At 39.2% G+C, this 14,108-nt stretch overlaps 1 protein-coding gene across 6 annotated transcripts in view; it reads left to right on the top strand.

The window, feature by feature from the left end:
• SPIRE1 (spire type actin nucleation factor 1) overlaps positions 1-14,108 on the top strand; it is an 80,364-nt gene that overhangs the window by 33,163 nt on the left and 33,093 nt on the right. For all 6 annotated transcript variants that reach the window (XM_081014178.1, XM_081014174.1, XM_081014176.1 and 3 more), the window contains exons 4-7: positions 8,595-8,720; positions 11,824-11,907; positions 12,289-12,453; positions 13,370-13,456. In XM_081014178.1, the coding sequence (XP_080870304.1) occupies positions 8,595-8,720; positions 11,824-11,907; positions 12,289-12,453; positions 13,370-13,456 (462 nt within the window). The remainder of the gene's footprint in view (positions 1-8,594; positions 8,721-11,823; positions 11,908-12,288; positions 12,454-13,369; positions 13,457-14,108) is intronic.

Genomic DNA, 14,108 nt, shown 5'->3' with positions numbered 1-14,108 from the left:
ATCCCCTTTTAAAGCCATCCAAGTTGGAGGCCATCTTGTGGGAGCAATTTCCATGTGCACTGTGTGAGGAAATACTTTCTTATATCTGTCCTGAATCTTCCAGCATTCAGCTTTCTTGGTTGTGAAGTAGATATGAACATTTCTTTGCGATGTATTTGAAAGGCATTGAGATTGGGAACTAATATTTGCGGTTGTCTTTTTATGATGTGCTGATATGTTCCTATGCAGGGAGATGGCAGCTTTTTTAAATAGAGGGGGAAGTTAAGCCTCCACACCACTGTTTTTAATGTAAAAAAATGTGAGAGGTGACATCAGATAGACCTCATTGTTTTACCTAGTTTGGCCCTTAGTGACATAGCAGTGTTATAGCCACTTGTCAAAACAAACCTAATTGCTAAAGCAGAATGAAGTGCCTGACTTTCAGACAGACAAGTTGTACTGATCGGTTCCAAAGCTGATCTGATCTGTCTGTGAGTTCATCTCATGGTACAAACACCTTTGCTGTCCAGCCTTTAACACTGATAAGTACACTGTGGAGTGGGTTGCATCTTTCAGTTTCACTATCAGCATGATGGTGTTAAATCCACCCAGGCAAATTGGATAAGACAGCAAATAATCTGAACTGAGGATCAGCAAGTCAATCTCTTCGTTTCATCCCTGAGCATAGACTTTACTGTCCTTAAAGTTTTAGCTGTGCTGATTAAAGAGCGGCTCTAGAGAAAATCACAGAAATTGGAAAAGTAACACAATTAATAGTCTTCTGATGTTTGCCACTATGCGATGAACATTTTATTTGAAATAGGTCTATTAATTTTCCTATTTCAGTAAATAAGGACAAAATATATTATTCAGCTGTACTTGAAAAGCTTGTGTTATGCAAAGTCATAGCTGCTGTATATATTGCAATAAAAACAGCTAACAGCAAAGAATGACAAAGCAAACAGAAATTTATACATCCATCAGCAATACATTATCAACCATAATATCAGCAGGAGCATGGCAGTGTTATGGAACTTCTACTTTTCACACTTTCAGTTGGAAAGTCTCCAGAAGCCAGGCATGATGTTCAGATAATATGAGAATAAAATACATTCTTGTAAAAGTAATGATTGATCATGAAATATTGACTTTCCATCTAAAGTAACTGTCCATCACAGAATGGTCAACAATAATTGTCCATGGAAATGTCATCCATGGAAATGTCAACCATCTGCATTTAAGATGCCTCTTGTTTCTGGCTTAAATCTTTAGGTATGCTTTAAATTTGCAGCTTCACTGGAAGCATAGCATCTGATATGCTTTCACAATTGTTAGTAACCACAGAAAGAAAACTTATCAAAATAAGCTGTTCAGACTTATTTCTCAGAATTACTTCACCTTTTAGGTATTACATTTGCTGACTGTGTAGTCTGGGGGTTTTTTGGATTGGAAACTATAGTTGTGTGTTCTGTGGAAAGGAAATATTATACACCAGATATTGTTTTTGAATTATGATTTTGAGACTTGGAACTAGCAAGTTCTTGTTCTAAATTCTAGTTCTTGTTGTTCACCACCACCTTCCATCCTGCATTTTGTTGATTGATTCATATTATCTGCTTGATAGTTTAAATCTTGATTTCTGTTTGTAATGGCATTCTATGCAAACATGACTTTGAATCACTGTGCTGTGGAAGTACATAGAAAACTGTACCTCTTAGCATAGAATTTGTGTTCTAGTGCTCTTTGTTCCTTTGGTTACAGTAGACAATAGTCCAATTGATTCTGCTATAGTTCTGAGGTTGGAGATCCAAGTTTTCATTCACATTGTGGAAAGTTCCACCTATTAGTCTGTCAGTACAGACCTGTTTTGCTTCTGTTATCCTTATTTCTTAAGTAAATTTGAGAAGAATGGAGCCCTCATGATTCCAGTTAATACCTCAGAATCCTTGCAGTATTAAGCTCATCTCTGCTGAGGACACACGCCTTATTGTCTAAAAAAATTAGGGGGAACTAAGCATGACATTAAATGCATATTGTTTCTTGGAAGCTGCTCTTTCCTTTGGGAAGAAATCCCCATTTGGTGCTAACAGGAATAATAATTTCAGAGGAAGAATTTTCTTCAGACTGCAGTAAAGGAGGAAAGGGCTACATTCTCCTTTGTATGTTAGAGGGATATGCTAGGGGAAAGCAGTTTACAGTGGTCTTGCAATGTAGTCTACTGTTAATATTGCAGGTTGGAGATGAAGCTGAGGCTGCTTTGGATTCACAGTAAAAATGTCCTTGTGTTCCAGCAAAAATCAATCTACTAAAAATTGCTCCTTCAGACATTCTCCAAGGCCAAATCAAGTACACAATTGCATGCAGAAGCTTCATGCTCCATTGACTTGGATGCAGACTGACTGCAGTATTAAATGTTCAGAAACCTTTTTTTAAAACAGAAAAAATGGGCACCACATAGATTCATAGAGTTGGAAGTGACCCAATAACACACAAATTACAGCAGTGGCATGCTGATTTGGGGTTTGTTCTTTTAGCCCCTCAGGCTCACATAACACATGCATACTTACATGCCCTGGTTTTAAGGTGTAAAAATGTCGTCAGGGGGGAATATTGCTCAATTGGCAAAATGTCATGGAAAACCCAGGTGAATGGCAACTCTAAAAGCACTGTTTTTGGTTTGTTCCAAAGAAAAAGAAAGAAAAAGCTTAGGCTCTTCTTAAAAAAAGCCTAAACAACTTTTACTTTTTGGCAACCCTAATAAATGTCGTTGTGACTTTGCTTAATTTTTAACCTTGAAATCTTTGCCTTTCAGATCAAATTTTAACAATAAACCATATTATTCATTCATTCATTCCATTTATTATTTGCTTCCTGTGAAGCAATTAACAATAAAACACCCATAAAAAGCACCCACAACATAACAGGTAACAGTTTCATAGGGCTGGATCCAAAGTGTACTGCCTGTGAGCAGAAGGGGTCATTATCCATCAGTGGTTTCCTCACCAGTGGTGTGAGGAGGCAAGCTTTATTGATTCTTCCTTGTCCTTGCAGTGCCTCACACTATTCCACTTCCTGTCCTCCCTCCTCCAGCACAAGCAGAACTCAGCTGAATGCAAGTCTGAATCCAGCACTTAGGACTCATCCACACTTCTTTTCTGCTGCACTTTCTAGGCACAGGTCTGAGATTTTTAGGTCCCTGTCTGAACAGTTTTGTTTTGTATTTTTGTCCCACCACGTTATCAGGGAAAACCCACTGTTCGTTCTGATTCAACAGTAAACAGCTGGCTTTCCTGGGAAAAGCAGCAGGACAAAAAAACAACACAACACACACAAAAACTTGGACACAGAAATCCAAGTCCTGTGCCTAGAAAGTGTGGGTGAGCCCTTAGTGTCTCTTTTTTTTGGGGGGGGGGGTTCCCTAGGACTTTCCAAACCTTCTCAGACTCAAAGCTTCTCGATTTAACCCATGCTGTGCTTTTAGTTGTAGTAGTAGATGACGTATAGGAAATGATTATCAGTATGTTTATGCACAGTAATGCAACCAGAGACTTCAGTGTAATAATAGTAATAATAATAATAATAATAATAATAATTTTTTATTTATACCCCGCCCTCCCCACCCAAGGCCGGGCTCAGAGCGGCTTACAAGCAATAATAAAAACAAGTTGAATGATTACAACTTAAAAACAAAATTAAAATACAACATTAAAATATTGAAACATTAAAATATTAAAATGTAGCCTCATCGCAGGAGAAGGAAAGGAAAAAAGAAAGAGAGGGAGGGAATCAAATTGGTTCCAAGCCAAAGGCCAGGTGGAACAACTCTGTCTTACAGGCCCTGCGGAAAGAAATCAGATCCTGCAGGGCCCTGGTCTCATTAGGCAGAGCGTTCCACCAGGCCGGAGCCAGAGTTGAAAAGGCCCTGGCTCTGGTTGAAGCCAATCTAACTTCCTTAGGGCCCGGTACCACTAGGGTGTTGTTATTTATGGACCTTGAGGCTCTCCGTGGGGCATACCGGGAGAGGCAGTCCCGTAGGTACGAGGGTCCTAGGCCGTGAAGGGCTTTAAAGGTCAAAAGCAGCACCTTAAATCTGACCCTGTACTCTACCGGGAGCCAGTGCAGTTTGAAAAGCACTGGGTGAATATTCTCCCATGGCAGAGACCCCGTGAGGAGCCTCGCTGCAGCATTCTGCACCCTCTGAAGTTTCTGGGTCAGCTTCAAGGGCAGGCCCGCGTAGAGCGAATTACAGTAGTCAAGCCTGGAGATGACCGTCGCATGGATCACTGTGGCCAGGTCGGGGCGGGAAAGGTAAGGGACCAACTGCTTGATGCGGCGAAGGTGGAAAAATGTCGCCTTGGCTGTTGCTGTAACTTGCGCCTCCATGGAAAGGGAGGCGTCAAGGATTACACCCAAACTCTTAACGGAAGGCAATGGCACTAATTGGGCCTCCGCAAGAGAAGGGAGTTGGTCTCTCATCCCCATGCTATCCCGACCCAGCCATAGGACCTCTGTCTTCGAAGGATTTAGTTTCAATCGGCTCCCACGAAACCATCCAGCCACAGCTTCCAAGCATTTGGTCAGTGTGTTCGGGGCTGAGTCGATGTGGCCATCCATCAGCAGAAAGAGCTGAGTGTCATCAGCATATTGGTGACAGCCCAGCCCAAAGCTCCGGATAATCTGGGCAAGGGGGCGCATAAAGATGTTAAAAAGCATCGGGGAGAGAATTGCGCCCTGTGGCACTCCACACACCAAGGAATGGCGCGACGACATTTCCCTCCCCAGTGCCACCTTCTGGGCCATGTTAGTTCTTGGATCAAGTTAGTAATCTCAGCTCAGTACAGTGTTACTGTACATTTCCTACCATTGCAGTTTCTATGCAACTGTGTCCTTGAGGTAATGCTAGGCTCGGCTTCTTTTGGATCCTCTTAAGAGGGTCCATACACCATCTGCTATCTCCCAGGTGGTTACAGTAATCCCTTCCCCCACACAGAGAATGCATTATCCCTGCGAAGCACTACACTGAGCTACAATCTGAAACAAAATGTCATGTTATTTGATTCCACTGTTCTCTACCTTTTCTCCAGGACCGACTTTGTTTTAGTCACTGTTTAAAGCCATTCAATCTACAAAGTATATTTAGGGCACTGAATCTCAAGGGAAGTCTGGAGATTTCATGTCATTCCTGGACAATACATTGTTTATAAGTACCAACACAGTATTAATTATGGTTACAATATGGGAAGCCAATAACAGATTCCCCCCCCCCCCTTTGAAGTTTCCTCCCCAAAACTTTGGTATTTTCTTCTAGACCCTATTAATTGAATCGGAGAGAATAAATTAACTCCCGAGACAAAAGGTTTACAAGTAAGGCGTTATCCCATGCATACACAAGTAGATGTCCGTTGTTCTGATGTCTTATAAAAAGCAAAATAACAACTTGCATCTGGTCATGCAATTCGAAATCTGTCTTTTGGCTGAGAAAACAATCTAGCGAAGGACAAAACATGTCCTACATACTGAGCAGCATTTTAATGCCTTACATAAGGATACATAAACTGAAGGTCTGAATTCTAAAACAATAGAATATAGCTGCACATTTTGCTTGCTTAATATTATGTTGGTAGATTCATTTTATATGGCATTCTAATAATAGCCACCTTGCTCTGAAAATAGGCCTCTCCTCTAGAGTAAATTATTGTATATTTATTTATGAAATTTGTGGGCGTTTTGGAAGTATATTTTTATTCTGCTCTTATTCTTTACCAAGTATGAAACATATGCAGCCAGAAGATATGCCTCTTTAAAAACACAGAGTGCATGTTAGGTGCAATAGTATGTAGTAATAATATATGTTTAAAATAATTTTTCATATAAGTCCTTACAAGACTTGTTCCTTTTGATTATATTGAAAAAACCTTTTAAAATAGAAAAGAAAATGACAGCTCATGTGATTTTATTTTAATTTTAAAACATATATTTCTTTTCTAGTTTAAAATGTAAAGAGTTATGCAAAAATGATCACTTTTAAAATGTTTTTCATATTGAATTTTAAATTGCTGTGACCCACCCCCTTGGGATCTTATGATGAAGGGTGGTAAAAAGTCCAAAAATAAGAAGAAGAATGACAATAATCCAGACTCCGCATGTATACTATAACTAGTTGCCACAAGGTACCTGTATATTTTCCCTTATGGGGCAAAACAAAGCTTTGTGTGGTAGGCAATTCAGACTGGCGCGTGCGCACACACACACACATACCCAACCCTGTGCCATGGTCCCAATTTAAGCTGGTAGCTGTTTTTAACATCTTATTATTATTATTATTATTATTATTATTATTATTATTAATTGATTAATCTTCTATTCGAGCATCTCAAGGTGATGCACAATAACAAAACCACCAAAAAGTAGATGTATTTTAAAAAACAAAACAATATAAAACCAATGCCTGTGGCAGAGTTTTCTTCATCCAACTGTGAAGAACAAAAGTGTCTTCAGTTGTTTCCAGAAAGTGCAGATAGTGGACACCTGTCATACCTCGACAAGAATGCTGTTCCTTAGGTGGGCAACCATACCAAAAGTCCTGCTCTGAGTCACTGTGGAGCAGGCTTCTGGTAGTTTTTGGAGTTTGCAGCAGAAGCTCGCCCACATATTGCAGTGACCTGCTGGGTATATAAGTGATAAAGCAGTTTCTCAAATATATATATATTTAATTAATTACAGGAGATCAGTGATGGTTCTCCTGTCTAGTTTGGCCCTAAGACTGTCTAACAACATTTCTGGAGACCAGGTTATTCTCCCCCACTGCACTGCTGCCTTCTCTCACACAGAGGAAGCACAGGAGTTGTTTCAAGCAGTGCTTTTGAGAAGCGCTTTAATTACTGCTCATCAGCTAATGAGTGGAGATTAAATCCTACTGCTTGGAACAGGGCATACAGCCAATTCAGGATTAAACCCTCTCCTCTCACCCATCAGCTGATATCACCAGTGACGTCAGCTGATGGGTGAGCATACATGGCTTGGAGAAAGTTGCCTTGTGGGCCAAATTGGACCTCCTGGCAGCCCAAGGTTGGCCTGGAGCCAGAGATTCCCCACCCCTGATGTAGAAGGAGAGAAATGACTTAGGTACAGCTGCCTGATTTCCTTATCACAAATGCCTGTGTGGCTGAAAGGATGTGAAGATGGCAGGTATTAGTATCAGAGAGGAAAGGCAAGAACCAGTAAATAGATTTTGACTGTGTGAATAAAAATACACAGCATGGAGAGTGTATGGTATGTTTCCATCTCCCAGAATTGAAGTGAGGGGCTAACATAAGGCCTTTGCTTTGCCTCTGAAATGAAGATTTGGTGAAATGTGTTTTATCTTTCAGTTCTACAGCAAATGCATGACGTTATTCAGGCTATATTTTTGCTGCTTAATCAGAGAATTGTCATTAGTTGGTCTTTTTGGTCCCATGGGAAAGAATTTTTTTCACTCTCTAGAGAAAAGAGAACAGTAATACAGCTCTTTTCAAATGATGATTAGAAGTGGAAGCAAGCGTGTATCTTTTGAACTCTGATCCCAGACAGACTGAGTTGTTGTGGTGCAGATTTCAAGGCTTTATCTGAAAATGCTTATATAGAAGCCAAGTGAGCTCTGAGAAGTCAGTCAGTTGTGAATATTTTGTTGTAATTTGGTTTCACTCTTGATGAAGTACATTCAAATGGAGCAAGAAGTTTTGTTTGATCTTTCCTGATAGTTGTGATTTCTGTTAGCACCAGGCTGGCTGGGATAGTTGTGCTCCCTACTCAAATGAGAATGAACTCAGAGAGAGAAGCTGGCAAGACTCCCCTGTTTACATAATGTGACCTCTGAATGTAGATGGAAATGCTCTAATCTTCTTAGTGATCTAAGCAAAAACTGAATACCGCAACCCAGTTTCTAGGCATCCCAGAAGCTGTTTGAAAATAAAAGCTTCCCATAGAAATTTAGTTAAGCAGCACTTCCACTTCTATTTTTTGCTCCTGTTGTAATGTATTCCAGCTTATGCACAGACCTTATTGCATTCCAGTCTTATTCCATGTCTACCAAGTGATAGAATAATCAAAATACACAATAAGCATGCAAATGGTGGGTGCGTGCGTGCATTTGTATATTTGATAATATTTTAAGTGCAGGCATTTTAGGTTCTCTTTCTAAATGGCTCAGGACCACAATACCTCAAAGACCACACATGAACCAACCTGGACCCTGCAATCATAATCTGAGGCCCTTTTTTGTGTGCCAATTCCACCAGAGCCCCAGAGGTCAGCAACACAAGAATAAGCCTTGTCTGTGGTGGTTCCCTGTTTGAGGAATGCTCTCCCCAGGGAGGGTTGCCAGGCTCCTTCCTTATATATCTTCAGACGCCCCGGCAAAAACATTTCTCAGTATTTATGCCTTTGGCTGATTGAACATTCTATAGCCCTTAAATGTGTTTGTAGGAAGGGCATTATTGGTTTGTTTTTGTTTTTTGCTTTGTTATGTATTTTTTGAACTTTGTGATCTTTAGATGAAGGGCAGTATACAAATATAATAATAATAATAGAGCAAGAACAATGATGCTTATATCATTAAAACATTTGTTTCCCCCTAGCTCTGTGCTGCTCATCTACCAACTCGATCAGATGCACCAAATCACTATCAAGCAGTGTGCCGGGCACTATTTGCAGAAACAATGGAGCTGTATACATTCTTGGCCAGAATTAAAAGTGCAAGAGAGGTAAGCATGGTAAAAGTCATGAGTGTTTGCTTTACTCATTTTTGAGACTTGTTTCGTTCTATACACTTAATATGTACACATACTATGTCAAAAAAGGTAATTTTTGCCAGAATAGGTTGGAGGACATGCTGTTGTAAGGATGATGCTTCCCACTGGACTTGTTAGGTAGGATTTTTAGAGCCTTTCCTCATCCTCTTCCAGACCTAGCCTGCCTATGGCTTTTACTCTCTCTTGAAATATTCCTATATTTGAACCTTTCTAGTGATATGAAAGATTCTTATACAGTACATCATTTGTGTGTCCCAGTCTGAGCAGTTTGTGTGTGGTTTTGCCCTCCCTTTTCCTCTGTCTCCTCCTGAGAGGCAGGGGGAGGGGCGCAACTGGAGCTGGTTCCCCAGTGGCTCGTTCAGAATGGTCCTATTTCTTTTTGTTATTCCTCTTCAACAATATTTCTGTTCTTCAGTTTCAACAGATTTCTTCTCTTGTCTGTTTCTTTTCATTTCATACTCTTACAGTTTCAAGTTTGTTCAGTATGGTGCTGCATATAATAAACTCTCAGCTAAATAAAAATAAAGGGTGGTATTCAATGCTAGTTCTACTCAGAGTTAATTCATTGAAGTTAATAACTTAGGTTCATTAATTTCATCAGATTTACTCTATAACACAAATTAATTATGCAGGCATTGTGATAAAATTAAATATTTAAGGGTGAAATACAACACTAAATAGATTGTTCAATCATTACAAGCATTTCTGCTTGCCCAGCAGAATTATCTCCCCTCTCCTCCCACTGTGTGCTGTTCAGGGGTTTTTTGGGAAGAGGGGAAAACCTCATTGCACTATCAGGAATCCTTGTGCTGGCTTCCACTAGAGGAGCAAGCCCTAAGAGTTAATAAAATATGTAATGGGATCAAATGTAATGCTGCACATACTTAAATATGAGACAGATGCTGAGCTTTCACACATTTGCAAATTTTGAATGAAAGTTTGATATTAAAATGGCAACCTGATTTTGGCAACTTTAGCCTTTTAGTATTAACAATTCCTTTTGACGACAGAGATTTGACAGTGACTTGCAGTACAATCCTAACCTTCTTTACTCAGAAGTACAGTCCTACTGAATTCAGTGGGGCTTACTTCCAGGTAAATGAAGTTAATATTGCAGCTTTTAGCATTTAGGTGGTATATTAAAAACATTGATAGACTTAAATTTGTGGTGACCAGAAAGCTCTTAAAATAACTGCTCTCTGGAGAGGTTTAGAGTGTGCACTCTGATTTAATGCTGCAGTGACCTTTGGTTCAATAAAGAATGAGCCATTTCCTGTCAATTCAACAAATCTCATTTGAGGATTCGACTTATGTTCAATGTCATCCACAGGGTCTATTTTTTCATGCTGGTATGATAAAACTAGAATGTGTACAGATGTATATAATTTGTGTGGTGAGCCTGCTGTGGAAGTGCACTCATTGCATTTTGTTCAGAATTACAGCCTTTCCCCCAGATTGAGTTCAGTAGAAACTTGTTCTGCATAATTTTTGCAGAAGCTGACTGTGCACATGACTAATTTGCTGGAAGTAGTGATGTCATTAAACCTCTTGCCATGAAACTTAGTGCCCTAATGTTCATTTTCATTAGTTTTTCATCGTAATAGAGCAGTCAGGGTGAATTGGTTTTACAATTCTGTAATACAAACAACAACAATATGCTTACTCAATAGAGTTTACACATCAAGCATCCAAACTGTCTATTACCTGTCCTTTTGTATAGAAAGCAGTAACACTTGTTATTTAAAATAAAGAAGGAAATGCAACCTCTCTCAATGGCTCAAGCTTTCAAATGATCTCTCAGGGGAGATTTCCCTGTATTATCTTTCCCAACAGATGTCAACCTTTTCTGGGATCATTAAATTTTCAGCAGCTTTTTACAACATGTTCTTAGCAAAAAGTTAGTTTATTTACCTGAAACAACAATGAGTGAAATTCAGGTTTCAGTTAGGTGAAATTATAATGGAATGTGTCACATTATTTATACAAAACTTTCAATTGGCAGTGGTGCAGAGATTTCTAGTGTTAAGCAGAGCAGTGTATAATCAAATCTCCTTGGTGGAAAGATTTATATACAGATGCAGGAAATAATAAGAAAGCAATAGAAGGGAAACATATACGCATGGCTTCATCTGACACAAACTGTGACAAATATGACGCTATTACATCAAGTTAAATAAAGTACCTTTAAAAAGGTCAGGTCTAGAAATCTAGCAATAAACCAATTTAAACAACAGATGAACAGATTTCATTCCTTATATTACAAGTTTATAAGGTTGATTATAAGGTTGTTGTAAATATTACAACTAGTTAATGTATGTGAAGTGCTTTTAACACCTGAAAATGTTATACAAATGTCAGCTATTTATTATTATTATTATTAGTGGTGGTGGTGGTAGTACGGTGAATAGCTTGGAGATAGGGCAGGATGTTCAAATACATTTCATATTAGGTATATGGGTACCCCACCAAAGAGGACCTCCTTCTCAACCTATAGACTTCACTTTTTGGGGAAACAGAAACCAATGCATCCACTCACAGATATTAATGGGCCCCCAGTGTTAGACCATATAGACCTTCTAAAGGTAATAATCTGCAAATCTAACTGCCTAGCTTCAAGGCTGATACCACCCTCTTAGATCTCAGGTCAGCAGTGTCATTCTGAATCAAGTCATGGATAACAACTTTTTAAAGCAACCATTGATCCAACACTGATAAGCCAGAGTCCATTCTTGAAGTCGTGCGTTGACATCAAACCCAGACTAACAAGGGTTGAAGGAAGAACTGAAACAACTGGAACCCCTTTCATTAACCTTGTGTTGTTTTCTTGCCTGTGCCCCTCCTTTCTCTGTCTCTACCATTTTGATTCTGGTCCCCACTTCATCCCCACTCTATTCACCATCTGTTGCCCACATTGCAAATATATTGGCTGAGATTCAAAGATGCCGTTCCACTAGTGTACAGCCTCTTTTGCTTATGAAAGGGCTGGTTCTGATCTATTCTGACCATACTGCTGCTGTTTCATTGCAACATATCTACCTTCTATTTTAACCTTCAGAATTTGAAGAAGATGCAGGAAATGGACAGAGAAGGAACTGATGACTCCAGCGCTGATCTTGATGATTTAAAAACTGCTGATTGGGTAATACTGCCTTGTAAATAATACACTAAATATTGTGGCCAAATATTGTGTACGATTGTGGAGTGTTTTTTGTTTTTGTTTTACTGTTAGTGTTTTTATTTATTGATAAGCATATTTCCAAACCTCCAACTCTTTAAACATATTGTGGTAGTGTACAATAAAAACATCAGAATATCATAAATTTATAAACATTATCTATACAATTTATATAATACCTATAAAAGCTTATAAAATTTTATATTTAAAACCATAACTAAGAAAAGTTATAAAAGTTAATTTAAACTAGTGATCATTATGTTTTGGATCAGCTTAGTTATTTTTCTTAGTGGGCTAACATTTGATTATGGATTCTGAAAAATATTAATGTTCTTGATTCTTCAGGCTCAGTTTTGGGTGCAGGTCATGCGAGACTTGCGAGATGGTGTGAAACTGAAGAAAGTTAAAGAACGTCAGTTCAATCCTCTTCCCATAGAGTATCAGCTCACTCCGTATGAGATGCTGATGGATGATATTCGATCCAAACGCTATACTTTAAGGAAAGTTATGGTAAGCTGTGACAACACAAGTTAAAAAAGAAATGACCACCTTTCACTGTGTCTTTTGGTGAAAGTCAGGTTTATGATTCCACACATATCCATAGAATAGTGGTGGAAACCCTGCAGCTTGTATAGATGGCATTATGCAGACCTCTGGACATTGCAGGCCCGCTCTTGTTCTGTAGACCACTCCTCTGGAAATTGCTTCCTCTTCCATGGTGTGTGCAGAGGCAGTTTTAAAGGCGGTGCGACTGGTTTGTCCGCACTGGGTCCTGGTGCCACAAGGGATGCTTCAACAGTGGTGTAGAACAGAGCACGAGAGGCAGGGGGTGCTGAATTTTAGCATTGCATGGGGCACCGCTGAAATTTGAGAGCCCAAAGAGAGAGAGGGGTGGGTGGGTGTAAGTAAGTAAAAGAGAGAAAGAAACAGACAGTGGGAGACACAGAGAGAGAGCCCAGGCGGAAAAAGCCTTATAGGGCATATAACATCTTTGTTGCTGGGAATCACAATTGGGGAAAGTGCTCTTGCACTCATATTCTGTTTGTGGCCTTCAGGCCTATGTAAGAATAAAATGAATGCTGGACCAGCAGCTGCTGTTATGATCATTTTGGCAATTTGGGTGGGTGGGTGAAATGGAGGCAATATGTAGGTGGAGGTTGCCAATGGCTGCAGCAAGCAGAATTCGTCCCATTGTGCCTTGCTTCCTTTTGGCTGTTGTGATAGTTCTGGATTTTTGGTCTGATTCATCAAAGATAATTCTTAATGTCAAACAACATGTTATTATCTTCAGTACCCCTTAGCTGATTGAAGACTGTTGATGCGTTTCAGTGATTATGATGGTTTTAGGATGCATTGCCCTGTTTCCATTTTCAAATTACCAGATGATACAAATGTGCAGATAAAACATTAGTTTTCTCTCTTTCAGGTCAATGGGGATATCCCTCCACGATTAAAAAAGAGTGCTCATGATATTATCTTGGACTTTATCCGATCTCGACCTCCATTAAATCCAGTATGTAATCTGATATGTGCCTTTTCCCAGTTAAGATGTAGCTTTTAAATATATTTTATTTGCAATAATTATTTTTATTGATGCTCCTACCACTTCTCACCTGAAAAATGCTGTAGAATAGAAAACACAAACATTTTCCATATAATCTATCCCCTTTCAGCTTTATAATGCTTGCATAGAAAGTTAAAACAAGTAACAGGAATTCTTTTAAAATAAAACTCTCTGGTATTTTCACTTTCCTTCTCCCTCCTCACAGTATATTGGTCTCAGTAGGTTTTCTCACCTTGAGTTTTGTACTCTTCCTCCCTTCTGTGGCCAATTCCTGCCCAGACATTGCCTCTCTTAATTCCTCACACACTCATTGGGCCATTTAACCAGGGACAGGTATGCCCAAATGCACTTCCTCCTGTTGGTCATGCTATCTTTTCCCCTTGATATTTAACATATACAGGATTCAGACAAGCACTAACTTTATTGCTGCCAGACTCACTGTTGAATTAATATGCATTCCTTACAAACCTATTTCAGCTAGCCTTGTTGTTTGCTTTCTGGGTTTTTTCATTCCTGACTCTGTCCACACAATTTCCAATATCAATTTTTATTTACACCTGTATTTCTTGATTCAAGGAGGGAGAGGTTTTAATTCACTATA

Source organism: Podarcis pityusensis, assembly GCF_964106645.2.
Source record: "Podarcis pityusensis genome assembly, chromosome: 7".
In the NCBI taxonomy this organism is placed as follows: Eukaryota; Metazoa; Chordata; class Lepidosauria; order Squamata; family Lacertidae; genus Podarcis; species Podarcis pityusensis.
The sequence above is the reverse complement of the archived record's forward strand: the minus strand, read 5'-3'. Positions and strand labels throughout refer to the sequence as shown.